The sequence below is a fragment of the Hylobates moloch genome, unplaced genomic scaffold (genome assembly GCF_009828535.3).
Source record: "Hylobates moloch isolate HMO894 unplaced genomic scaffold, HMol_V3 SCAFFOLD_12, whole genome shotgun sequence".
NCBI lineage: Eukaryota > Metazoa > Chordata > Mammalia > Primates > Hylobatidae > Hylobates > Hylobates moloch.
Genome location: NW_026652287.1, coordinates 79,869,856 through 79,897,786, shown reverse-complemented (window position 1 = coordinate 79,897,786; position 27,931 = coordinate 79,869,856). Strand labels below are relative to the sequence as shown.

General features: G+C 36.4%; 1 protein-coding gene across 3 annotated transcripts in view; it reads left to right on the top strand.

The window, feature by feature from the left end:
- Positions 1-27,931, top strand: part of PPP1R12A (protein phosphatase 1 regulatory subunit 12A) — a 160,401-nt gene that overhangs the window by 37,131 nt on the left and 95,339 nt on the right. For all 3 annotated transcript variants that reach the window (XM_032170824.2, XM_032170825.2, XM_032170823.2), the window contains exon 2: positions 24,151-24,281. In XM_032170824.2, coding sequence (XP_032026715.1) covers positions 24,151-24,281 — 131 coding nt within the window. The remainder of the gene's footprint in view (positions 1-24,150; positions 24,282-27,931) is intronic.

Sequence of the window (27,931 nt, the reverse complement as noted above, 5' to 3'; positions counted from 1 at the left end):
CTGCATCTTGCATCCATGTTCTTGCAGAAGACATGATTTCGTTATTTTTTTATGGCTCTCTAAAATTCCATGGTGTGTATGTTTCATACCACATTTTCTTCATCCAGTCCATCATTAATGGGCACCTAGGTTGATTCCATGTTTTTGCTGTTGCACATAGCGCAGCAATGGACATGCAAGTACTTGTGTCTTTTTGGTAGAACAATTTGTTTTCTTTGGGGTATAGACCCAGCAATGGGATTGCTGGATCGTTCTTGGAAAGTCTTTAGAAAGCCTTCTTGAAACTTATTCTCTTCATCTCCACCTCAACAAGATTGTTTTAATTTTTGAATTTTTGCTGTGAGGATAATCTAAACTATATAAGCATGGATAGCTAGATAGATGAACAAGATAAATTACTGTTTTAGAACTGATACACTCCTTCTTAATTTCAGTTGCATACAATTGCATTTATGCTGTGAGTTGGTGCCAGATAGAATAGGTTTATTGTCATACACAAATGAGGAAAGATCAAGATGGATTTAAATCATCTTTGCAATAAGTGGGGGCCAATTCCCAGTGAAATGGCATCACTCACCCCTTTACGAACTAAAGAGAAAATGGCAAGAAAATGTCTAAATATATTTTGCGCTGGCCTCAGTGGCTTACGCCTTAATCCCAGCACTTTGGGAGGCTGAGACAAGAGCATCACTTAAGCCCAGGAGTTTGAGACCAGCCTGGGCAATGTGGCAAACACCTGTCTCTACAAAAAAATACAAAAATCAGCTGGGAAAGGTGGCACGTCTGTGGTCGCAGCTGCTTGGGAGGCTGATGTGGAAGAATCACCTGAGCCTGGGAAGTTGAGGCTGCAGTGAGCTATGTTCGAGCCACTGCACTCCAGCCTGGGTGACAAAAGTGAGACCCTGTCTCAAAAATAAATAAATTAATTAATTAAATTTATTTTGGTTTAGATATGCACTTGAAACATATATAAAGGCCTAGGTTTATGTTATTAGCTATTTAAGTAACTTTGTAACAAAAATAATTCTAGTCAATATTAGGGATGTCGTTTTAGAAAGGTCTTGTGTTACTCATATTTGAAAAACTCTGTTGTACCAGAATAAATTTAGGTCCTCCTAGTGTGGTTTGTAAGGCCAGTCACAACCCCTTCTTCTTCTCTCTCCTTAATTCTCTCTAATCACCTACCATTCTTTCTTGTACTTTATGACCCTTCAGCAATATTAAATGTTCTCCATCTGATATACTACTCCTCTTTTAAAAAAAAAAAAATTGTTTTAACCTTCACCATTTCTTTATCCTTAATGACATAGATCAGGTTTCTCCTAGAAGCCTTGCTCCTACTTAGGCTACTCCCTAATCTCTGAGCTCCTACAAAATACAGCGTTTGCTGTATTATTTTGTTTTCACATTGAGTCTGTTAAAATCATATATTTAATAAGGCTCGGTATTCGTCATGATTCTTTTTTTTGTATTCCCAGCATATAGTACCTTACAGATGATAGTAATTGTTGACAAAATCTGAACAGTGTAGCAGTGCTGGTGAAGGGCATTGAAGTCAAACTGTGGTTTTCTGAAAGCTATTCCCTGGAAGAGGAAGTTTATTATTATAATAAAATAGAGGCTTGGGGTATACCTTTATGTCTTATGTATACAGTCTGTTCTCTTAACATGAAATAGCTGTATCAGAAAATAGTGTTCCATTTGGATCAGACATAACTATTCCATTGAGCTTTATACATTGCTATTTTGTAAGCTGAGCTGCTTCTATTTCCCTCCCCTTTTTTGGTTCTGTAGTACTTAAAAATTACATCATACACTGATTTACTAGTATATTTTAATTTTGAAGTCATGAGTAGGCAGAGTTGTAAATAAAATGTAAATAATACAAAGATAAAGTATTAGCATATAATCTTTCTACATTTTCTTAGAGTTGCTCCTGTTTTTTTTCCCAGGAGCCCTGAAATTATCTGCAGGAGTTGCTTCATGTGATTGCTCTTTTTAATTATCTCCACGTGAAGAAAACATTGCCAATAATGTTAGCTTTCTTTTTCTCAGCAGTAGTCAGTTTCGACATTACTGGCTTATGGGCTAGTCCTCTACATTTTACAGGGCATAATTTCTCTAATAAACTTTTCCCCCCGTATTGGAAACTTTATGACTTAAAAATATCTGGGAAATAATCATTACTCATAGAACTGACACAGAAGTTGTAGAATCCACACACGTAAGCATAAGGACTTTTATTTTACTAAGGAGAAGTCCTCACATGATTTTTTTGTACTCTTATTTTAGGCTCTTTAAAAAAAATCTTGGCAAATTAAGAGCTGCAAATTAGTATGGAAGATAAAAAGTTGTCAGATAGTTTTAAGAGGAGACAGCTGAAAGCAAGACAAAAGGCAGACAACTTGTTAAAAGCAAACATAATTCCCAAACAGCGTATTAGGTATTTTAGCTGCATAAAACTATTGGTTATAAGGACATTGTTGTGTAACAGCAGAGTGTAATAACTGATGCAATAATGAGTTAATAGAAAAAAGTTAAATTACATTTTTGTATTTGTTTAAAATGACAAAGGAGTGTGTGATAGATTTTAGGAAGATTTCCAATAAAAGACTTTTTTTAAGGCAGTGTCAACGATTTATGCATACTCCCTTTTGTGAATTTGATCATAATATTTTATAGAAACATTTTTGGGATCTATGACAGTATGTTTAAGTGAAACTAGAATTTAAAAATATGAATTCTCGGGTGACAGCTTAGTACCTGTGTGTGTGTATTGTAAGATTATTAGATTTGACTTTTTCCTTCATCTTTCCATCCATGGGAATCCCAAAGCCTTATATGGTCAAGACTTAGCTTTTAGATTTCTAGTGAAATGCAAGGCACCACTCCAAAAAAGAAAGAAATGAAAAAAAACTAACTAGCTGGCTTTTACTCTGTCTTCAGTTCTGTCTTTTTGCCTGCCTTTATTACCACAGTAGTTAAATTACTAAGAACCTTCTGTGCATTGGTAGTCTGTCTTACTAGAGGGAGGAATTCCTTTTGTGGCAGTAGTTTTATGCTACAGTGCTGTTATTTTAACAGAACATTATATGCTATTGGTTATGTAATTTTTTAAAGGAAACTTAAAAGCAGTCTCATTATTTTATGTCACTATAAGGGTAGAGAGGGGTTAGATCTTCATGTGGTGTAACTAGGAAGTGTAGGTTTCATTGATGGTAGATACTAGGGAAGGTGAAAGCAAAATTATTACTTCCTTGGCCTCTTTCTGCCATGGAACTCCTGCTATCTGAATAGAGGGCACAGATGATAATGAGGTGAACATTCAGGAGCAGCAATGATAAGTGACAAAGCGATGCTAGGATAACTTACTTCTACTCTGGTATGTTCTTATTTAGCTCTAAGTACAGTTATCTTTTTGCCTTGAAGGATATGATTTTTCTGAGTGGTCATGAGTATCCCTTATTTATACATTTAACTCCAAGATGGTTTAATAGTTTGTAGAAAATTTTTAGTATCAATTACACATTTTTCATGTAGGAAAAAGGAAAGTGTTATTTGCCTGTTTAACAAAAGAAAATTGGAAAAGGTTTTTATAATGTATCCATTCTGTAGTAAGTCAGCTATGATACAGAAAAATTTCTTTGATCACAGTGATTTACAGGTGACAAAGTACTGGCAAACTATTTCCTAGTCCTACTAATGAAGCTAAATCATCCTTGTAGACAAGGTTTCTTTCCTTCAGCATTTGATTACTGTCTAATGTGTTCTAGATACTGTACATACAGTAACAACTAAGATGGGTTCTTGCTTTTGAGAGCCCATAGTATAGTGGAGGCAGAAGGGGGAGAAAAGGGATGAATGTAAAGATAGTACATATGAGTAGATAATTATACAATTTTTAAAGTATGTTAGGACAGGTATGTTATAATATCACAGAAAATGGTGGGAGGCAGTTATTTAACCTTAGCTACATTAACATAGGCTGGAGAAGACATTAGAAATAAACGCTTAAGGTGTAAAAGACTACATTGAGGAGAAATCTGTAGGGTCTAACAGTGTGTCATCCATTACTCAGGGCACCCCTTATTTTCCTTCAGAGAAGTCAAAAGTCCTAAATTATTGTAGTTAATTACTTTTTTTTTTTTTTTTTTTTGAGACGGAATCTTGCCCTTGTCGCCCAGGCTGGGAGTACAGTGGCGCAATCTTGGCTCGTGGCAACCCCACCTCCCAGGTTCAAGCAGTTCTCCTTCTTCAGCCTCCTGAATAGCTGGAATTACAGGCACTCGCCACCACTCCTAGCTAATTTTTGTATTTTTAGTAGAGACGGGGTTTCACCACGTTGGTCAGGCTGGTCTCGAACTCTTAACCTCAAGTGATCCGCCCGCCTTGGCCTTCCAAAGTACTGGGATTATAGGGATGAGCCACCGCGCCTGACCTCAAAGAGCATTTATTAACATTTTTCGTTCAGTAGTTTCATGGAAACAGTTTGGGAAATACTGTGATAATTTTTTTTAAAAATAACTTTACTCTCAGAAGGGCTCCATACTGACAGTTGTTTCAGGAGGCAGATTAAAAATTTAGGTGTTCTTATTTCTGCCCTATTACTTCCCCTTTTGACAGGATAGTGATCTGCTTTGAAGAGGTGTTAAAATTTTAAATATAAAAGTACTAGCATTGAAGAAAACGATTGAATGAATGAATTATGCAATAGAAAATTTATATTTCCCTCAATGCAAATGTATAAAAGTTGACATTTCTTTTTTAAAAAAATTATTGCTATTTGCCCTGTCTCCTCAAAAGTAAATATTAAAGGAATAATAATTTTTATTATTTATTAGAATAACTCTGGTTAGACTGTTGTTTTGTACAGTTTTTACTTGTTAATCATGAGTACTGCCACATCAGACAATTATTATTTATTGGTTCTTAAGTTATAATTTCAGATTGGACATGTTTAGGAAATGGAGGGTGGTCTAGTGTTATTAGAGCTTTGAATTTGTGGAAGTGGAGAGAGAGGACTAAGTTTAGGTAATTCTTACTTGATGACATTTAAGAAGGGTGAAAATACAGGAGAAAAGACAGATATTTTAAGTTGCAGAAGGGAACATAATGTTTGGATACACATAAGCTTAAGCAGTGAAGACTGGTAAGAATACTTTATACCTTCATCAAAATCCAATAGTATGGCCATTAGTTATCACTACATAGTAGATTACCCCCAAACTTAAAATACCAAACATTAGCTCACACTTTCTGTGGGTCAGGAATGGATATGACTTAGCTGGGTGCTTCTGACTAAAGGTTTCTCATGATATTTTCCTCGAGCTATTGGCTGGGACTGCCATCTCCTCTGAAGGCTTGGGTAGGGTAGGGTGGGGATCTGCTTCCAAGTTCACTTAAGTTATTAGCAGGCCTTGCTTCCTTGCCACATGTGTCTCTCAACATGGCTGCCTTCCAGCATGACATTTGGCTTATCCCAGGTTGTGAGTGATCCAGGAGAGAGCAAGAGAGGAGGGTGCATGCCAAGATGGAAGCCATGGTCTTTTTATAACGTAATCTCAGAAGTGACATCTTATTACTTCTGTCTCATTAAGTTTGTAAGAAACAAGTCACCCAGTCTAGGGGAAGCAATTACACAAGTGTGTGACTACCATGAGGTAGTGATCATTGCCACCTTAGAGGCTACCTACTATAAGCAAACTAATATAATATTTGTGGTATTTTACATTCTTCAATTTATATTGCCATGTACTTAGCAGTTGGTTCCTATTTATTATGCCTTAAGAGCTGCTTGTTATCTCCGTTTCTCACTATTCAACAAGATACTTGAATCAATTTTATCTTTGCTTCTTTCCCCTCTGCCCTCCATCTAAATGTTCAGTGCCCCTCTTATTTTGTGACTTCGAAGTATTAACTCCTGTTTCCTCAACTCCCCTTATCAGTGATCCCAGAAATGCGAGTAACTTGGTTGTCTAAAATGGAAAATATTATTTAGTTAAGATAACCATATAAGATTTTTTCAATCCTTCATCATCCCCAGGACCTAGAATTATATATTCTTAACTTCATTATTTATTTTTTTAAAAACATATCTGAATATAGCTGAACAATTACTAGGTTCTCAGTCTCTCTTAGACATATCTTTGCTCTTTCTTTCTGAATAGGATTCAGGAATATAGTTCCCCCCCCCCCCCCACCCTCCAACTTTTTTTTTCTTTCCATGTCATGGCATGACAAAAAAAATTCCCCTTCCAAAACCTTTCCCCTTTTTCTCAGAGAGAGAGAGAAAGAGAGAGAGAGAGACAGAGTGTGTGTGTGTGTGTGTGTGTGTATTCTTGAGGTTTCTGAAGTTACCCATGTATACTGGAGTAAGGAGAATTTGAGATTAGAGAGTTAATATTAGAAATTTATCTATGTGTATGCTTATGTCTGATGGCCTATGAGTTTATTGCAGGCAAGGTTTGGCTCTCTTTTAAAAAGGTTTTGAGCTAGGCCTCCGTGCTTTATGTTAAAAAGTAAGTTGTTCAATGAATGTTGATTGTCCATAACAAACCATTGTTTAATTAGAAAGCATCTTTTCAGAATCTCTTTATACAAATCCTTTGATACACTTTTGTTTTTTAACAAAGGATGCATATTACATATGCTTATTTTAATTAAAAAATGTTAGAAGACTGAAGTAACGATTCAAATTTGGGTAAATTTTCCTTTACAACTAGAGAGAGTATTTTCTTAAGGATTTCTTTAAGATTTAGAAGATAAGCCTGAAAACATTTCAGTGGATATTTTTGCGTAGGATAATTTTTAACTACATTTCAATTTTAGACGTACTCAATTGGTTGCTTACTGGGGAAGATGAGGAAGTCAGCACTCATCCATTTTAATCTTCATCTCATTTTGTTAGCCATGTTACTATTTCTACCTTATTAGAGTGTATGATGTTTAAATCCTTTCTAATTGACTTTGTATGAGTTTTTCAACCATCCTGTTTTGAATTCTGAGTTTATTTTGTTCTTTTGACTGGATTTTATTGTTAAATAAGATTTATCATCCACCTTTGATCTCTTATTTTATTCAATGTTATTAAGCAGCCTCAAAATGTAGGGCATTTCCTTTGGTTTTTCAAGTTATGTCCTCATCCACACTGCTGTCTCTATCTGAAGTTTTACATGCTTATGTACTGCTATGGTTTGAATATTTCTGTCATGCCTAAAAATTCGTATCTTGGATTCCTTACCCCAAGGTGATGGTATTAGAAGATGGGACCTTTGGGAGGTGGTTAGGTCATGAGGGCAGAATCCTTTTAAATTGAAATTAGTGCTCTTATAAAAGAGGCCCAAGGGAGCTACTTGCCCTTCCACCATGTGAGGATACATATATGAGTCAGGAAGCAGACCTTCACTGGACGTGGAATCTGCCAGTGCCTTGATCTTGGACTTCTGACTCCAAAATTATGAAATAAATGTTTGCTGCTTATGAGTCCCCCAGTTTATGATATTTTAAAAATAGTAGCAGCTCAAACAGACCAAGGCACATTAACCCCCCCCCCCCATCATTTCTTTTTTATTTTTTCTTCCTGTAGTATGTGTTGTTCATAGTTGCTGAGTTAGTTTAGACTACAGAGGGCTGATTTGTATTCAGGGATTGGCAAGAAAAGTTTAGACCCAGTACAGAATTGTATCGAAATAGCAAGTGAACAGTACAAATGTTGTAAACCAGATAAAGATACAGGGATATGGGAGATATTATTTCCCAGTCAGTGTCTTCCTACCTCATGTGTTGGTGGTCATTGTGGCTCACTTGGCGTGAGGAACCCAGTGGGGAGCAGCTCAGAGCCTAGATTTTGTTGTCTTTTCTATCACTAGGTTGGTGGAGAAAGAAGCAAAGGGAGAGCCCATCAGCTTCCTCTTCTGCATGTTACTATGTAGGCCATTCCTTGCTGTGACATTCATTTACTAGGGCTCTATTTCCTACTACCTTACAGGGCCTTCAGTTGAACTGGACATGTTCTGTCACAATTGCCATAGTGTTTATTCTGTATCTTTTTAGAGATAATCCATATGTGAACAAATACACACACAAAATATAACACATTGGTCAGAGACTACTCATGTTTTACATTTGTTCTTTTCACTTTGCAAAATATCCAGGAATTTGTTTCATATTCGTCCATAAGTTAGTTCTTTATTGATGGACATTTAAATTGTTTCCAGTTTTACACTTACCAGAACTTAGCAAACAATTCTGTACATGTCATTTTGCACATGTGTGATTGTATCTGCAGAATAAATTCCTAGAATGAAATTGCAGTATCAAGGGATATGTGCCTTTGAAATTTTGATAGGACCAAATTGTTTTGGGGTGTTATTTTACCTTTTGCTGCTGCTGTTTAGTTGTGTAGCCTGTTGGTTAGGGGTACAGATGCTGAAGCCAGACTGCTGGGTTAAAATCTTGAATTTTGCCAGTTATTATCTGTTAAATGGTAGTAATAGTTCTTACATACTGGGTTGTTGTGAAGATTAAATGAATTAGTATAGGTAAACTACCTGGAACAGTTCCCTGGCACGTATAAAAGTGCTATGTAAGTAAGGGTTAGTGTTTATTTAGGACATGGATTCTGTAAAATGTGGCTTCACTCTGCCATTTTTACTAGGAAGAACTTAACTCCTTATAATTCTATTTTCCATTTTCCCCTTGCTTCTATGTAACTGCACTTTATTTCTTTCCCTCCTGCCTCTTCAAGTTACTGCTTCTCAACCCTCTGTTGTTTCCCCTTTCTTAAATACTCATGCCCTCTGGGTTCTGACACAGCTTTCTCTGATCACTTTTTACACATGCTGCTTGTGCCTTGTTATTTATTCCTCTAGCTTTGGTTACTGTGAGTATCAGTGGTTCACAATCTAATGTATTTTACAAGTTAGATGGGCAACTTCTTTAAAGAGGAAATTTCTGGGCACCACCTTCAGAGATTTTGATTTCCCCTCTCCCCCAAATACTGGTTAAGTAGTTAAATTCATAGTGTTTATCATAGCTCTTTTTGTTCTTGTGTGTTTAGTTACCTGTCTTGTGCTGGACTCTAAGCTGTGTGAATTCAGATATCTGGTCTGTATACTTCAACATTGTATTCCTACCAGCCAGCATAGTGTCTAGCTGTAGCAGACACTCAGTAAATAATTGTTGAATTATTAATCTGTTCTCTTTATGGCCCAGTTGTTTTGCTGAACACTGTTTCATCAAGAAACAGTTAGTTAACAACTATGTGTATTAACTATGTTAATGTTTTGTTTTGGAAGACTAACAATTTTATATCCTTACTATAGAGATGTTTTTGGGAAATAACTCAGTGACTTTAAGATGTTAATGACTTAAAGTGTTAATTAACGCTTTGGTGTGTATTCTTCCACACTTTTCATTAGACATTGCAACAGCAAGAATTGTGTCATTTTATGAGTATTCTTTTGTAACTTGTTTTTTAAGTAAATAGTAAGTAGAAGCTTTTGTTTCCCTGAAACTAAAATTTTCACATTAGTATATTTATTGAGTGTATTTATTGATTAAACCCCTCTAGCTCAGTTTGTGAACCGCATCTGATAAACGATAGAATTCAGCAAGGAAACCTTTCTCTGTATCTGCCTTCCACCCTATCTCCAGAGCTCGGACAGTAATGAGACCTGCATAACATTTATTTTCTCCAAAAAGTTTTCTTTAACTTATTTCCATTCACATACTGAGTTTTCCTTTATTTTGCTGTATCACTGTTAAATTTCGTAGCATTTTTCTACTTCCTTGCTTATCTTTTTTTCTTAATTGGGCATCCTGTGGACAAGATTGTTTATTTTAGTTCATCAACAAAAATTTATTGAAATAGCACTGTTAGGAATTATGGAATATGTAAGGCAGTTTCTATTCTTAAGGAACTATAATCTAGCCAGGAGAAGAGTAGAAATACATAAAATACTAATAAAGTCAGCATGCCTTACACAGTACTTAATACAGTTTTATGTATACATACACACAGTAGGTCATAAATGCCTACTCCTTATTAAGAAGTTAGTATTTTGGTTCACTATGTATGTATTATGTATTTGCTGTATGCTAGGCATTGTGCACAAAGGAAGCAAGGAAAATATGCCCTCTAGTGTTGGTCTTTGTATCTACCAAAATGCATGACTTACTGCATTACGTTGTATGTGGTAGGCAATCAGTAAAAATTATTCATGAAAGAATGACCCTGAAGTTCAATTTATTTTGTATCCCTAATGACTAAACTCCAGAAGAAATGCTGTTCCCTTACTAAGTCCCCAAATGAAAGTGTTGGCTTCTAAAAATCTAGGTTCAATGTACTACTTTATAGATTTTTGTCAGTGAAGGAAATAACAGAGTTATGTAACAAGAATAGATAAAGAGCATATTTTAATCTTTGGATATTTGTGGTTCTAGTTTTTGGCATTCTCATTCAAATATATAGTATTTGTTGAATGAATATTTATACAGTAATTAAATTACTTTTTCTTCAGAAACTTTTGTGGGTTTTTGTCTTGAATTGTTTTTGTCAGATTTTTTATATCCTGTATTTGCTATGTCTAGTTCATTCAGTCAACAAATATATATTGTGATCTCTCTTTGTCAGACACTGTTCTTCTATAATTACTCTAAGATACTATATATAAGCCTCAACTTTTGTTTTTCCAAATGAAGAGTTCCCTATGGTCTAGCCATTGTGTATGTTTTGGATTTCTTGTTCTAGTCATCTTGTCATTTGAATCTCATTTGAATATTTAATTATTATGTGGATAGATTTCTGTTTTTACATCTAGATTTTCACACCTGAGATAGTAGAAAGGTGAGAAAAGGTCAATTTAAATGCAATGCTGGACTCTTTGTTTTCATAACTAAATATGGATGGCCTCCTAAAATTGTACTTGCTTTTCATTTGCCAGTATTTTAATGCAAGAGCTAGGATTTTCTTTTTTATTATTTAGTATAGGAGTACTGCTTGGAGTTTTTCTTTGTCTTTCTTGTGTAAACCACACCCATAATTCCTCCTTTGGAATGTCTCGCTTCAGTTTTCTTTAAAATAGAACAAAAACATTGCTTGGACAGTATCCAGTTCAGTTCCTCTTTAAACATACTGACGTTTATGTCGCCCTGAATGCTTGGGGCATGAAATATTTTCTAGTATATACACAAATTTCTGCTTGTACCAGTTGAGCTTGTCCTAAGAGTCATAAAGAATTGTTTCTGTTTGGCTGAATGTGGTGGCTCACACCTGTAATGCCAGCACTTTGGGAGGCCAAAGCAAGAGGATTGCTTGAGGCCAGGAGTTCTAGACCAGCCTGGGCAACATAGTGAGACACTATCTCTAACAAAAAACAAACAAACAAACAAACAAAAAGGAATTGTTTCTGTGAAGAGGAAATTGGCTAAGAGAACTTCTGTATTCAAAGTAATTCAAACTAATTTGCCTATTACCTATCAATAATTAGCTGTTCCTAATGATTAGGCACAAATTGCAAGCATTTCGGGTTATTGACTGTAATTTCATTTTCACCTAAATTGTTATAATTACATTTATGCAACTCTTTTCTTTTGCTTTGCTCTTCTGAATCGTATATAAACTCATGAATGAGTTTGCAGAAAAGTTTGTTTGAAGGATGTTTGTAATCCCTAAGATTTTCTTAGGGCATCTTTTAAAACTTAACCATCCTCTTAGAAACTTTTGGCAGGTAGGACTCTTACCAAAAGTGGCACTAAAAGGAATATTTGACAATTCTTTGCCATTTAACTGTTTCATAATTCATAGTGGGATAAAAATGCATTCTAGAATAATAATATAAAAAGGAGAAAATAATTTAAATGGGGAAGAATTAGCATGGACTATATAAACAATAGTGTTTAACTTTTTGACAGGTACTACTTTATGCGCCGTATATATTTATGTATTTTTCATAGTAAACTTTTGAGGCAGTGGGTTCTATTATTATCCTCATTTTCAGGAGGAGACTGTGGCACACAAGATGGGAGTTTACCCAAGAACACCCAACCAGTAAATGGCAGAACTGGATTAATTTCAGACAGTCCGACTCTAGAGTTTGTACTTTTAACAAAAATACTTTCAAGAAAAGGAATATAACAATGTTAGAATTTATTTCAAATGCTACTTGTTTTGTGATGGCAAGTTTACTCAGTTTAATTATGTTTGTTTAAACATAGTTGTTCTATTTTAGGAATGAAATTTAATGTTTTTTCAAGCTACACATGTCTGAAGATCTGTCTTGAAGTCATGGACTCTGTCTGCTTTGAGCATTGTATAAACACCTTGTTAACTCTTTGTTAGCAGGCTTCTCAATTTTTTCCTTATGAACATGTGTGGAACAATAAAAACAAAAGTTTTATGTACTTGAATTAGTTTACAACTCAAGTTGATGAAGCTGCCTGTACCTAGAATTAAATGACAAAAGTGTCTTCACACAGCCATTTATTATTGGTAATTTTTCTGCATTCACATTCAAGAAAAACTTGAAGGTAAACCATGTCAGATAAGATTTTGAAAGTGTATTTGAGCCGTTCTGCTTCTTTCCTTACATGGTTCAATAAACTGACCAAATTTAGTCAGAAATTTAAGTCAGCAAGTCTTGCTTTTCTTAATGTGCTACATGTGTTAGCTTTTGATTCTCTTAGCAACAATATGTTTATGGGCATGCTTTGCCAGTTTCTTGTATGTACTTTATAAATGTTGAGGACAACAGTTTGAACAATTTACACCACTAACTTGAGATTGATACATGATGTATATTTTGTGGCAATGCTTTTAGCATTTAATTTATATTAAAATATTTCAAAAACATTTATAAACAAAAGAACAAGCAGATTTAACATTAATTGCTTTTGGTATTGATATTTTGTTGGTGTTTCTTATGTCGACTTAAAAGTATATACATTTAAAATCAAAATTAGCAGTGTTTCATTTATTGGAGAACAGCTATTTCTGTGTGTTAATGTCTTTCAAAGAGCCAGTGTAATCACCTTCTTCAAATGGAGAAACTTTAAAAATTACCAATTTGTCATGAAAGTCTTTTACCTTAAGTGTCAAAGGATTGCTCAACAGATGGCAGATAAGACCCTATTCTGGATCTTGCTTACCTCACCGTATTTGGCTTTGCATCTTTATATACCAGACCTGTTTTTCACTTGTTCTTACGTTAAACTCAAGTATATGAGTCACCTCCAGGAAATATTCCCTGACGACCACCATTCCTTCCTAATTCTCCTTTTCTCAGCTCTCATAAAAACCAATGGACATAATCTGAAATTGTCTTACCATATTCCTTTTGATATAATCATCTATTTTTGTATTTGTCTTCTGTACTAGATGGTGTCTTGAACTTTCTATTTCTAGCTGTCTACTGACTAAGGTATCACAGATGTTTGTTTTCCAAGCAGAATATCCTAATCATAATTTAATCTTACCCCTTTCCTTACTGTTTTCAAAATCACTTCTCTACACTCTTTCCCTGAATGATTTCAAGTCCCATTGTTTTATTACCTCAATGCAGATAATTCCCAAATTGACATTTTCTTCCCACATTTATTTTCACAGCTCCAAATCTATATGGTTAGATAGATGTACAGACACCTATAAATTCAGCATATCCAAAACAAATAAAATCGTCATCTTTCTATTCCCAATCTGCTCCTTGAATCTGTGGTGTTTATCTTCATGAATGGCTTCTTCCTGCATCTTCACTCTTCGTGTCTTTCATTAAACCTTGCATATTTCCTCCTAAGCTTCCTTTATACAGTTTCATGAGTACAGGCATACCTTGGAGATATTGTGGGTTTGGTTCCAGACTACCACAAAAAAGCGAGTCACACAAATTTTTTTGGTTTCTCAGTGCATATAAAAGTTGTGTTTATGCTACACCAGTCTATTAAATATAATGTAGCATTATATCTTTTAAAAGTCATAATGCTGTAGTACGTACCTTAATTTAAAAATGCTTTATTGCTAAAAACAAATGCTAGTGATTATATGAGCCTTCAGCCAGTCATAGTCTTTTTGCTGGTGGAGGGTTTTTTTTTGTTTGTTTTTGTTTTTGTTTTGATGGAGTCTTGCTCTGTCACCGAGACTGGAGTGCCGTGGCACAATCTCGGCTCACTATAAACTCCACCTCCCAGATTCAAGCAGTTCTCCTGCCTCCACCTCCCGAGTAGCTGGGATTATAGGTGCGTGCCACCATACTCAACTAATTTTTGTATTTTTAGTAGAGACAGGGTTTCACCATGTTGGTCAGGCTGGTCCCATACTCCTGACCTCATGATCCGCCCGCCTTGGCCTCTCAAAGTGCCAGGATTACAGGCGTGAGCCACCGCACCTGGCCTGGTGGAGGGTCTTGACTTGATGTTGGCTGCTGATTAATCAGGGCGGTGGTTGCTGAAGGTTGGAGTAGCTGTGACAATTTCATAAAATAAGACAAGTTTGCCTCATCAACTGACTCTTCCTCTCATGAAAGATCTCTCTGTAGTATGTAATGCTATTTGATAGCATTTTACCCCCAGTAGAACTTCTTTCAGAATTGGAGTCGATCCTCTCAGACCCTGCCACTGTATCAACCAAGTTTATGTCATTTTCTAAACCTTTTATTGCTATTTCAACAATGTTCACAGCGTCTTCACCAGGAGTAGATTCCCTCTCAAGAAACCACTTGCTTTGCTTGTCATTGAGAAATAACTCCTTATCTATTCAAGTTTTATCATGAGATTGCAGCAATTCAGTCACATCCTCAGGCTCCACTTCTAATTCTTGTTCTCTTGCCGTTTATACCACATCTGCAGTTACTTCCTTCACTGAAGTCTTGAATCCCTCAAAGTCATCCATGAGGGTTGGAATCAACTTTCAGACTCCCATTGATGTTGATATTTTGACCTCCTTCCCTGAATCACCAATGTTCTTAATAGCATGTAGAATAGTGAATTCTTTCCAAAAAGTTTCAATTTACTTTGCCCAGATCCATCAGAGGAATCACTATCTGTGGCAACTATAGCATTACAAAATGTATTTTTTAAATAAGACATAAAAGTGGAGATTACTCCTTGAGCTGCAGAATGGATGTTTTATTAGCAGGCATGAAAACAACATTAATCCTGTACATCTCCCATCAGACCCCTTGGGTGACCAGGTTCATTGTTGTTAGCAGCAATATTTTGAAAGGAATCTTTTTTTTCTGAGTAATAGGTCTCAATAGTGAGCTTAAAATACTTAGTAAACCATGCTATAAACAGATGTGCTGCCATCCAGGCTTTGTTGTTCCATTTATAGAGCACTGGCAGAGTAGATTTAGTCTAATTCTTAAGGGACCTAGGATTTTTGGAATGGGTAATGAGCACTGGCTTCAAACTTAAGGTCACCAGCTGCATTAGCCCCTGAAAAGAGATTCAACCTGTCCGTGGAAACTTTGAAGCCAGGCATTGATTTCTCCTTTCAAGCTATAAAAGTGCTACATGTCATCTTCTTCCAGTAGAAGGCTGCCTTGTCTGCAGTGAAACGCTATTGTTTAGTTGTAGCCACCTTCATCAGTGATTTTAGCTGCATCTTCCAGATGCAGTTTCTCCATTAGCACTTGCTGCTTCCCCTTGCACTTGTATGATATGGAGATGGCTTCTTACCTTAAACCTCATGAATCAACTTCCTGTTAGCTTCAGACTTTTCTTCTCCAGCTTCCTCACCTCTCTTGGGCTTCGTAGAATTCAGGAGAGTTGGGGCCTTACTCTGGATTAGGCTTTGACTTAAGGGAATGTTGCAGCTAGTTTGACCTGTCCAGGTTACTAACACTTTCTCCATGTCCGCAGTAAGGCTGCTTTGCTTTCTTACCATTTGTGTGTTCACCAGAGTAGCACTTTTAATTTCCTTCAAGAACTTTTCCTTTGCATTAACAACTTGGCTGTTTGGCACGAGAGGCCTAGCTTTTGGCTTACCTTGGCTTTCAGCGTACCTTTCTCACCAAGCTTAATCATTTCTAGCTTTTGATTTAAAATGAGAGACACATGACTCTTCCTTTCACTTGAGTACTTAGAGGTGATTGTAGGGTTATTCATTGGTCTAATTTTAATATTGTTATTTCTAAGGAAATAGGGAGGCCTCAGGAAAGGGAGAGAGATGGGAACTGCCGGTTTGTGGAGTGGTCAAAGCACATATATAACATTTATCAATTAAGTTCACCGTCTTCTATGAATATGGTTCATGGCGCCCCAAAACAATAGTAACATCAGAGATCACTGATCATGAATCACCATAACAGATCTAGTAATAATGAAAAAATTTAAAATATTGTGAGAATTACCAAAATGTGACACAGACATGAAGTAAGCACGTGTTTAGAAAAGTAGCACCAATACACTTGCCTGACACGGGGTTGCCACACACCTTCAAATTGTAAACAAACAAACAAAAAAATGCAGTATCCACGAGGCACAGTAAAACTAGGTATGCCGATATCTGCTGTTGTTTAGTTCAGGCTCTTTCCTCTTCTTATTGCTTCTATGATCTTTCTGAAATACTGATCTGATCATGTCACCCCTCTTCCTAAAAACTCTAAATAGCTTTTTCAAGCATCATCTTGAAATTCTAAAGTGTTTTTTTCTAGTTTCTCCTGCTGCTTACTTGAGCCACCATTACTGATGGGAACATAGCAGATTCTGTTCGTGTGTTGAAGTAAAAAGAGGTTGAAAATCATCTGCAGTACAACTACAGTCTTTGCATTATATTCAGATCTTTTACCACTTAGCCTTATCCTGTTTTATAACTTACAGATACTGTCTACCACTGGTTGACTTACTTTTTGTTTATTCCATGAACTTTTAAAATCAGCAGTGTCTTTGCTCAGTGAGGTTCCTGCCAGTTGATTTGGTACTTGAACTCTTACAGAATCTTCAAAACTATTCTCAAATATGTAGGGACCCATATGGACCCTCTTAGTCACAAAAAGATCTCTTTATGTTCTCAGTGATATTTTAGTACTTTCTACCCACTGCTATTATGGCCCTTATGTGATCATTGTTATTTATGGACTATCCAAGTATATTTTAATGTGATCTTTTTCATACGATCTTGGCATATATACTTTTTAGTATATATAATATGAAGAGTAGCTAAAGGAATTAGTGATATTTAGCCATAAACAGAGAATATGCTAGAATTCTTGGGGAAGAAATGTTTTCAGAGTATTTAGAGGTTATCAGTTAAAAGACGGATTGCATTTGGTATGTGGAGCTTGAGGAGGCAAGACATAGAAGTTAAAGGAATACGTATTTTAAGTGATACATAGTAGTCTCAAATGGTAGCCTGCTTTTTTTTTTTTTTAACTTTTTAACTTGAAGTATAATTTACAGTGGTAAAGTATACAACTCTTAAGTAGACAATTCAGTGAAATTTCACATATGTATATCTCTATGTAAAAATCACCTCAACAAAGATAGGGACATTTCCAACTGTCCAGAAAGCCCCCTTATGCCCCTCCTGTCATTCTCCCACAGATTTAACCCTGGTTCTGAGTCTTATCACCAGATCTTATTTTATCAGGAAACCTGCAGTATGTATCCTTTTGTACCTGCCTTCTTTACTCATTTATGTATTTCATTCATGTTGTTGAAGATAGCAGTATTTTGTTCTTTTTGTTCAATGTTCTTTTTTTTTTTTTTCAATTTATAGGATTCTGTTATGTGAATAGGATCTCCCTTCCTACACCTCACCCCACCCTGTATATTTATCCATTCCACATAACTTTAGTAGGTGCTATTAGATAGTTTTCTGAAGTGGTTGTGTGAATTTCATACTTTCACCAGCAATTCGGTTGTTTTCTTTTTTTTGAGACAGTCTTGCTCTGTTGCTCAGGCTTGGAGCTCAGTAGCGTGATCTTGGCTCACTGCAACCTCCGCCTCCCAGGTTCAAGCAATTCTCATGCTTCAGCCTCTCAAGTAGCATGTGCCACCGTGCCTGGCTAATTTTTGTATTTTTAGTAGAGACAGGGTTTTGCCATGTTGGCCAGGCTGGTCTTGAACTCCTGACCTCAAGTGATCCTCCTACCTCAGCCTCCCAAAGTGTTGGGGTTATAGGCATGAGCTGCCACACCCAGCCTTGGTTGTTTTTCCACATTACCATTTAATGCTTTTTATTTAAGAAATAACTTCTTGAATTTTTTTCTTGAAACACTGTCTATTCATTGTAGACATTTTGAAAAGAAAGGAAAAATTAAGGAAGAAAATAAAAGTGGGTCTCACAACCATTATTTTTAACCTTCAGGATGTATTCTTTTAGTCTTGAGTGAATTTTTTTTTTAGTAAAGTTGGTATGTTTTGGCTGTGTTCCCACCCAACTCTCATCTTGAATTGTAGTTCCCATAATCCCCATGTATTATGGGAGGGACCCAGTGGGAGGTAATTGAATGAATCATGGGGGCAGTTACCCCCATGCTGCTGTTCTCATGATAGTGAGTGAGTTCTCACAAGATCTGATGGTTTTATAAGGGACTTTTCCTGTTTTGCTCGGCGCTTCTCCTTGCCGCTGCCATGTGAAGGAGGAGGTGTTTGCTTCTCCTTCCACCATGATGGTAAGTTTCGTGAGGCCACCCCAGCTGTGTGGAACTGTGTCAATTAAACCTCTTTCCTCTATAAATTACTCAGTCTCTGGTATGTCTTTATTAGCAGCATAAGAATGGACTAATATAAAACTTTAAATCATATTAGGCATTAAAAAAATACATTGTGTGTTTTCTCCTATATTCTTTTATCCTTTTCCATTTCCATATTTGCATCCTTTTTAACTTGCTATACCACCTTGAAAACACCTGGTCTCGTCTCATCTAGGAAGCTAAGCAGGGTTGGATCTGGTTAGTACTTGGATGGGAGACTACTAGGAATACCAGCTGCATTTGGTATGTGGAGCTTGAGGAGGCAAGGCATAGAAGTTAAAGGAATACATATTTTAAGTGATACATAGTAGTCTCAAATGGTAGCCTTTTTTTTTTTAACTTTTTAACTTGAGGCATAATTTACATTGGTAAAGTATATGACTCTTAAGTATACAATTTGGTGAAGTTTCACATATGTATATCCATTTGTAAAAAACACCCCAACAAAGATGTGTAATTTTGTAGTGTTGTAGGCTTAAAAAAAAAAAAAAAAAAAAACCCTCTTAATATATTTTGGGCATTTCCCCATATTCTTTTATAAAGAATCATTTCTTATTTACTTGTTGATATTTTTCAGTTTAAAAGAATAATCATATTTGTATTACATATAATTATCAAGTAGGGTTTTATATTTTTATACTGAGGATAAAAATCAGGATACAGTTTTGGAGCCTATGGGATTTAAAAGAGATTGAGGAAGAAAGGTGAATAGAATTTAATGAGTATCAGCTAGGTGTGGTGGCTCACACCTGTGATCCCAGCACTTTGGGAAGCCAAGTTGAGTGGATCACTTGCGGTCAGGAGTTTGAGACCAGCCAGGTCAGCATGTTGAAACCCCATTTCTACTAAAAATACAAGAATTAGCTGGGCATGGTGGCACACACCTGTAGTTCCAGCTACCCAGGAGGCTGATGCAAGAGGATCGGTGGAACCCGGAAGGCGGAGGTTGCATTGAGCCGAGATCGCGCTACTGCACTCCAGCCTGGGCAACAGAGCAAGACTCTGTCTGAAAAGAAAGAATTTAATCAGTATGATTTCTCAAGGAAAGTGAATGATTATGCAAGTCACAGTAAGTCAGTCTCTTATCTCAGCATTCTATAAACTACTTTCTAATACAATCCACTTTTTATGTTTCTTCGTCATTAAATAGCTGTGATTCTCAAACCTCTTTTAACCACTGCTCTATGAAAAATAGTTCTTTTCTTGAGCAATATCTATATCAACATTGCCTATGTATTCTTGTATCATCTCTTATATGTAAGATATGTTCTAGGCACTTTGGAAAACTGCTGTCAGCTTGCTTATAACTTGTTCTAGAGGGAAGATACATAATAATTTTAAATATGATAGGGAATTTTTAAGATAAATACCCCCTCACACTTCTTCCCTCCACTTGAAATATGAAGACACCAACGTCCAAAAAGATTAAATTACTTGTTCACAGCCACAAAATTTGTGGCAGAGCCAGAACTAGAACCTAAAACCAAAAGCTGTGATTCCCTCTCAATGCTTTTACACTTTTTTTTTTTCTGAGATGAAGTCTTGCTATGTCGCCCAGGCTGAAGTGCAGTGGCACGATCTTGGCTCACTGCAGCCTCCACCTCCCGGGGTCAAGCGGTTCTCCTGTCTCAGTCTCCCGAGTAGCTGGGACTACAGGTGTGTGCTACCATGCCTGACTAGTTTTTTGTATTTTTAGTAGAGACAGGGTTTCACCGTGTTTCTCAGGATGGTCTTGATCTCCTGATCTCATGATTCACCTGCCTCAGCCTCCCGCTTTAAAACTTTTTAGGTACACTGTATAGTGCTTTTCTTGATAGAAACTTTGTCATTTTCTTCCTTAGGGAAATGCTGCTAAAAGCATTTCTTTTGTTTCTGTGGTAGTTAAGGAAAATTTATTTCATTTATACAAGTAATACTTAGCCCTTAGAATGCGTGATATCCTGTTGCAGGTGAGAAATGTGTTGATAAACTAGGAACATCTGTGGAAAGCAGTGTGTTAAGTGTGGAAAAAGCTTAGTTTCTGGAACCTGAGCATCTCTGTGAGATTCCCAGCCCTATCATTTCCTGTCTGTGTGACTTATTCAAGCTACTTAATCTCTTTGAATCTTAGCTTCCTCCTACATTCATTAATTCATTTATTGAGCCCAAGAACTAAGGTATTGTGGAAGCAGCCAAATTCTGCATGTCAAGAACTGTGCATGGTATTGAGGATGCAGCAGAATTCCTGCTCTCAGTAAACGCTTATGCTGGGAGTGGGGTAAAGAGATGGTAAATAAGCAAAGTATATATAGTATGTTATAATAAATGGTATGGAGAAAAATAAAGTAGATACCCAGGATATAAAATGGTAGGGAAGGGGTTGTAATTTTAGTATGCTGTCCAAGAAAGGCGATACCAAAAAGGTGAGAGTTGAGCAAAGACTTCATTTATGAAATGTGGATACAGTCATACCTTATTTATTCATTGCTTATGTATAATGCTGATCCATTATATCTCATCAGCCAGCCCCAAACTGCTCTTTCTTAGGTTGAAGTGGCATTTAAGAAGCTCTTTCGTTTTCTCCATGAGTTATAGTTTGACATTAATATCCTTTTTTGTTGTTGTTGATGTGTTTTCAGTCCTGAAAAATAGTTTTTTTCCCCAAATATGAACAAACAGGAACTTCCTTTGGTGGTTAAGTACTGTCTTGGTGTTTAAGCCTCTTTTAAGGGGATGGGTAGATAAAGGTAATGGTCTATGTATAGCAAAATGTATTAGAACCACTTTTTAAATGACACATCAATATTTATTACTTTCAACAGCTACTTAAAATATCCTTCCGGATTCTTAATAAACTTGGGATTTTTATACATTTAAATGAGTAGCACATGAATTTTCCAACAAAGATCTTTTGGCAATAAACCAAAGATGACAGTGTAAATTAATATGTCTACTGATCAGTTTATTAGAAACACTTTTAGAGTACAGAGATAATAGTCATCAGCCCACATACTCCTAGTTGTGTATTAGTTGTTTATCATAGATAGGAAATAGGAGCTAATTAGTTCATTTACTGAGTTTTACCCACATTAGAAAAAAAAGGTCACTTGCCCTCTGGGCAAATAATGGCTTTGTGTGAATTAGGAGGGAAAAAACCTTTCACCAAGTTAAAGGCTCCTTGAGTGGATTTCATCCCACCTTCCCAATCCCCCAAGTCAAGAACATGGCACAGACTTTACATTCTTGGGCAGGGGTCCTGGTAATACATGGGGATTGCATCGCAGGAGGGACAATATGATGATGATTATGAATAGTGCCAATTCCAGAAAGCCTCCCCAGGGTAAATGGAGTGTGTTTATGAATACCGCCTGTCTCATAGGACAGGTATAAAGTACTTATATTCATGTACAGATATATCCCTAATCTGAAAATTATGGAGTTTACATTCTAGTAGGGGTAGAACATAGGTATAAATAAGAAAATTGTGGCTATTGATATTATTGATAATGTGATAGAGTACTAGGAATTACTTTAAAAGGATGTCCAGGAGGGCCTTCCTGAAGAAGAAACATCTGCATTGAGATTTGTTTGATGAGAAGGAATCAGCATGCTTAGATCTGGGGGCAGAGCATTCCTGACAGTGAGAACTGCAAGAACAAAGGCTCTGAGGTACCTGGTCAAGGAATAGTAAGGTCCCTATTGTGGCTGGAACACAGTGATTTTAGGAACAGTTGTGGGGAACAATGAGTACCTTGGAGTGGGTTTTTGTGAGAATAATGTATGTAAATCACCTCTCATACTACCTGGCACAAAGCAAGCATTTGATAAAAGTTCCTTCTTATTTATTTTAGGACTATAGTTCTCAACTTTTTTTTTATTTTATTGATACACTTTTTTTATTTTCTTGATACTCTTAAGAATTATTGAAGATTCCATGAGCTTTTGTTTCTGTAGGTTATATGTATTAATATTTGTAGTCTTAAGAGTTTAAAACCAGGAATTTAAAATGCTATTAATTCATTTAAAAATAACAATGATTTACCCCTGTTACCAAATGACATTTTTAAATTAAAATAACTAATTCATTTTTTCTTGAAAGTTTATCATTGGCAACAAATATACTGTTAATTGCTTTTCTTTTTTTTTTTTTTTTGGGAGACGGAGTCTTGCTCTGTTGCCCATGCTGGAGGGCAATGGCATGATCTTGGCTCACTGCAACCTCTACCTCCTGGGTTCAGGCAGTTCTCCTGCCTCGGCCTCCCAAGTAGCTGGGACTAGGCGTGCTCCACCACACCTGGCTAATTTTTGTACTTTTAGTAGAGATGGGGTTTCACCATGTTGGCCAGGATGGTCTTGAACTCCTGACCTCAGGTGATCTGCCCGCCTCGGCCTCCCAAAGTGCTGGGATTACAGGCGTGAGCCACCGCGCGTGGCGTTAATTGCTTTTCTTGAAGTGACAGGCTCATTTTGTTCATTTGCAAGAAAAGATCTACCACAAATCAAAGTTAGACTAACTGTAGTTTGTCATTTAAGTAGACATAATGTTGCATGGGAAAGTGGCTAAGTCAGCTTGCATCTCAATGTCACAAGTGCTTTTCATCAAGACAACCATCATACTTGGAAGAGGTGCTTTAACATACACTTCCCATCTTGTTCCAGAGAATATAAAAAAGACCTGTATACAAGGGCCAAGATTTAATGCGTACTGCTTTGTCAAAGACATGTATGAGTAAAAATTGCTGCCCCCCAACCACCACTTTTTTTGGAGATAGGGTCTCACTCTGTTGCCCAGGTTGGAGTGCAGTGGTGTGATCATAGCTCATTGCAGCCTTGAACTGAAGCTCAAGGGATCCTCCTGCCTCAGCCTCCCAAGTAGATGGGATTACAAGCATGAGCCACTGTGCTTGGCAATTTTTTTTTTTTTTAATTATGAGTACAAAGTGGTCAAAACAGTGACTGTTAATAGAGGCGGGTTTTTTTTTGGCCACTGCCGTTATTTGTGCTAAAGCGCATGCAGTTTTACAGCTGGTACTTTTATACCGTCAAGTGTACATGTCAACAAAGTAAAAAAGGGAAATGACATCTTAGTTTTATCTTGAAAACAGTTTTACCCTAATCAACTCCCTGAAAGAATCTACTCCCCCTTCCCCCAGCAGACAACATTTTTGGGAACCACTGCTGTAGAGATTATTATTAGTACTTAGTTATAATGTCTTCATTTCAATAGGTACTTGTTATTCAAATTGGGTTGCCATAAAGAGTCTAGGCACATACACTACTGTTATATGTGTACCTAAGCAAGGACCCTTACAATTTAGTGTCATTAGTGTGTTTGATGGATTATAGTCAAGATAGCAGCAGATTTATTTACAGAGAATATTTATATTATAAAAGCTACAAAGTAGGAATTTTATTCTATCGATGTATTATTTGGAGTGTTAATTCGTATTTTTTCCAATCTGGCTTTCTGTTTTGTTTTTAGGCTTGCATTGATGACAATGTTGATATGGTGAAGTTTCTGGTAGAAAATGGAGCAAATATTAATCAACCTGATAATGAAGGCTGGATACCACTACATGCAGCAGCTTCCTGTGGATATCTTGATATTGCAGAGTAAGCCAGTTCTGTGTTTTAATTTTATTCTGATACTGTTTGACAGACCTGAGTGTTTATTGAAATGATAAAGATAAATGAGTGAACTCTTATATTACTTTAATTCATGAAAGTTATTCTTTCCAAGAAAGAAAATAAGTGGTTATTGGGAATCCATATATTTTCAGAATCAGATCTTCTTTCTGTCTCCCCGCCCTCTTTGGCCTTTGGTACTTTGTATTAACATTAGTAATTGTACACATTCTCTGTCTCCATGTTTTTTCTTTTGAGTACAGCTAGAGCTAGAGCATTGTCAAATGATTGAGGGTCAATACTTAGCAGTCTAACTCATTCCTTTATAATCATAAATTTGGCAACTGGCTTACATTGCTATAGGGAGAATATGATACATAGTTCTTCAGTGAGCCTGTTTACTTAGTTTTTCTGAAGATTGTCTTTTTTAAAAAATACATTTTTTAGAAAATTCAATGAGAAATAGTCATTGTATTCTCTACTACCTTTAATGTGTGGATACATACTAAGAACCTCTGATTTTTTTAAAGTATTTAACAATGGAAGTATAGATATCTTGAAAAATAATTTTTTCATTAAATTATTTTTCTTACTACTATCTATCCACACAGTAAACGGTTTTGTTGTCTCTCTGCTTATATATGAAAGCTTATCAATGAATAAATATTGAATATGGGAATTCTACTCTGTAAATATCTTAGTAAGCCTTCATAGTTTTATCTCTATACATTTTGCTTTTTTTCCCCACTTGTGCTGGAGATACAATATCTCAATTTCAAGGCAGAAACTGTATGGTGAGATGGAAAGTGCTCCGGCCTGGGAACAATAAGGTCTGAATTACCTGAATTTTATTACTGACTCTGCCACTAATTATATGACATCTTTCCATAATGTTTTTCCTCTTTCTTTGCCATGATTTCTTTGTATATAAACTGAGGAAGTCTTTTTCCCGTTGCAAAACAGCAGTGGTTGTTCAAACCTAACAATCATGATGCTCAAGTTCTTTACTTCCTTTTTGGACTTTTCCTGCTCAACGGAAGACTTAGATCTCTTCATAGGAAAAAAAAAACAGATAATTGTGCATTTATCTTTAACTATACTTAATGATTAGGCTCTGGAGTTAATTGATATAGAATATGAATGCTGCCTCAATCACTATCAAGGAGTATAACCTTGACAAGTTGTTTAACTTTTCTAGGCTTTGGTTTTCTCCTCTATAAAGTAGTATTTCCTAGGTTTGTTGTGAGGATTAACTGCAGTAATTCATCAAACGTAGGACCTGGCTCATAGGAAGTAGTACATATTAACTTTTGACCATTACCTTTTGTGTCTACACTGGGAAAATGAAAACTCAACCTCTTTCTTCAGATGTTTAATTCTTATGTTTCCTTTTTGTATTCATGTTTCTGAGTTTGAAAAGACAATATTAATTGTCTTGAATAATTTCTTTGCATAGACTTGATTAGGTCACAGACCTATTGTGTCAGTTGGAATGCTTTTAGCTGCAAGTAATAGAAAACCCAATTTAAAATGACCCAAAGAATAATGGTACTTGTTATACAGGATAAAATATCATTTAGAGGAAGGACATTTAGGTTTATTAAGCCACTCAGTGATGTCAGCAAGGACCTGGGATCTTTCAGTTTTTTCTTCTGAATTTCCCAAAAATGGACTTTATTCTTAGCCTTCTCCCCTCTTGGTTACAAGATGATTGCCACAACTCTAGAATTGTGTTTTACATATCCACATCCAAAAGCAAATTAAAAAAATGGATTGCAAGTAGAAAATATCCTCTCTGTATTCTGTGTACATCAAAGAGGAAAACCTTTCCCAGAGAGCCCTCCAGTTGCTGAAGATATCCTACAGTGGGACTTCTTTTGGCCTGGTCCTGGTCATTTGTCCATGTTGTAGCTAGGAAAAGTAAATATCTTGGCATATTCAGCTTTTACATGCTGGTATATAAGAAGTATGAGGTAAGCTGTTTGTTGCAGTTGCTAGTGTTATCAGTAGGGTGACTTCAGTTTTTGGAGGGTGGGATATGGAATATATGCTTTACAGGACTTGTGCAAACAAAAGTGACCTTTTTTGGCCAAGGTTGACTATAGTTGCTAATCTAATTACTTTAGTTTGAATTTATGACTGTGCTATAAACTATGGAGTTTCCTTGAACCAGATTAAAATTAGAAGAATAAGTTTTCCTTTTTATTCTTTCTGCCACAAGATTCTTTTTTAAAATAATGACTGTTTTTATAAAAGGCAGTTTAACTCTAGCATGTACTGGATAATTTGTTAAGGTGATGATAGCCCAAAATCCTTCCAAATGCCCAGTTACTCAGCATAATCTCTTTTAGCAGGTTGGGCATGGTGGCTCATGCCTGTAATCCCAGCACTTTGGGAGGCCTCACTTGAGCTCAGGAGTTCGAGACCAGCCTGGGCAACATGACAAAACCCTATATCTGCAAAACATACAAAAAAATTAGCCAGGCACAATGATGTGTCCCAACTACTCTGGAGGCTAAGGCAAGAGAATTGCTTGAGCCTGGGAGGCAGAGGTTGCAGTGAGCTGAGATAGCACCATTGCACTTAAGCCTGGGTGACGAGTGAAACCCTGTTTCAAAAAAAGAAAAAAATACAACCTACAGAATGGGAGAAAATTTTTGCAACCTACTCATCTGACAAAGGGCTAATACCCAGAATCTACAATGAACTCAAACAAATTTACAAGAAAAAAACAACCCCATCAAAAAGTGGGTGAAGGACATGAACAGACACTTCTCAAAAGAAGACATTTATGCAGCCAAAAAACATACGAAAAAATGCTCATCATCACTGGCCATCAGAGAAATGCAAATCAAAACCACAGTGAGATACCATCTCACACCAGTTAGAATGGCCATCATTAAAAAGTCAGGAAACAACAGGTGCTGGAGAGGATGTGGAGAAATAGGAACACTTTTACACTGTTGGTGGGACTGTAAACTAGTTCAACCATTGTGGAAGTCAGTGTGGCGATTCCTCAGGGATCTAGAACTAGAAATACCATTTGACCCAGCCGTCCCATTACTGGGTATATACCCAAAGGACTATAAATCATGCTGCTATAAAGACACATGCACACATATGTTTATTGCGGCACTATTCACAATAGCAAAGAGTTGGAACCAACCCAAATGTCCAACAACGATAGACTGGATTAAGAAAATGTGGCACATATACACCATGGAATACTATGCAGCCATAAAAAATGATGAGTTCATGTCCTTTGTAGGGACATGGATGAAACTGGAAACCATCATTCTCAGTAAACTATCGCAAGGACAAAAAACCAAACACCGCATGTTCTCACTCATAGGTAGGAACTGAACAGTGAGAACTCATGGACACAGGAAGGGGAACATCACGCTCCGGGGACTGTTGTGGGGTGTGGGGAGGGGGGAGGGACAGCATTAGGAGATATACCTAATGCTAAATGACAAGTTAATGGGTGCAGCAAACCAACATGGCACATGGATACATATGTAACAAACCTGCACATTGTGCACATGTACCCTAAAACCTAAAGTATAATAATAATAAAAAAAAAGAAGTACATTAAAAACACCTCTTTCAGCGGTTAATTTCACTAATGATTAAGTGAA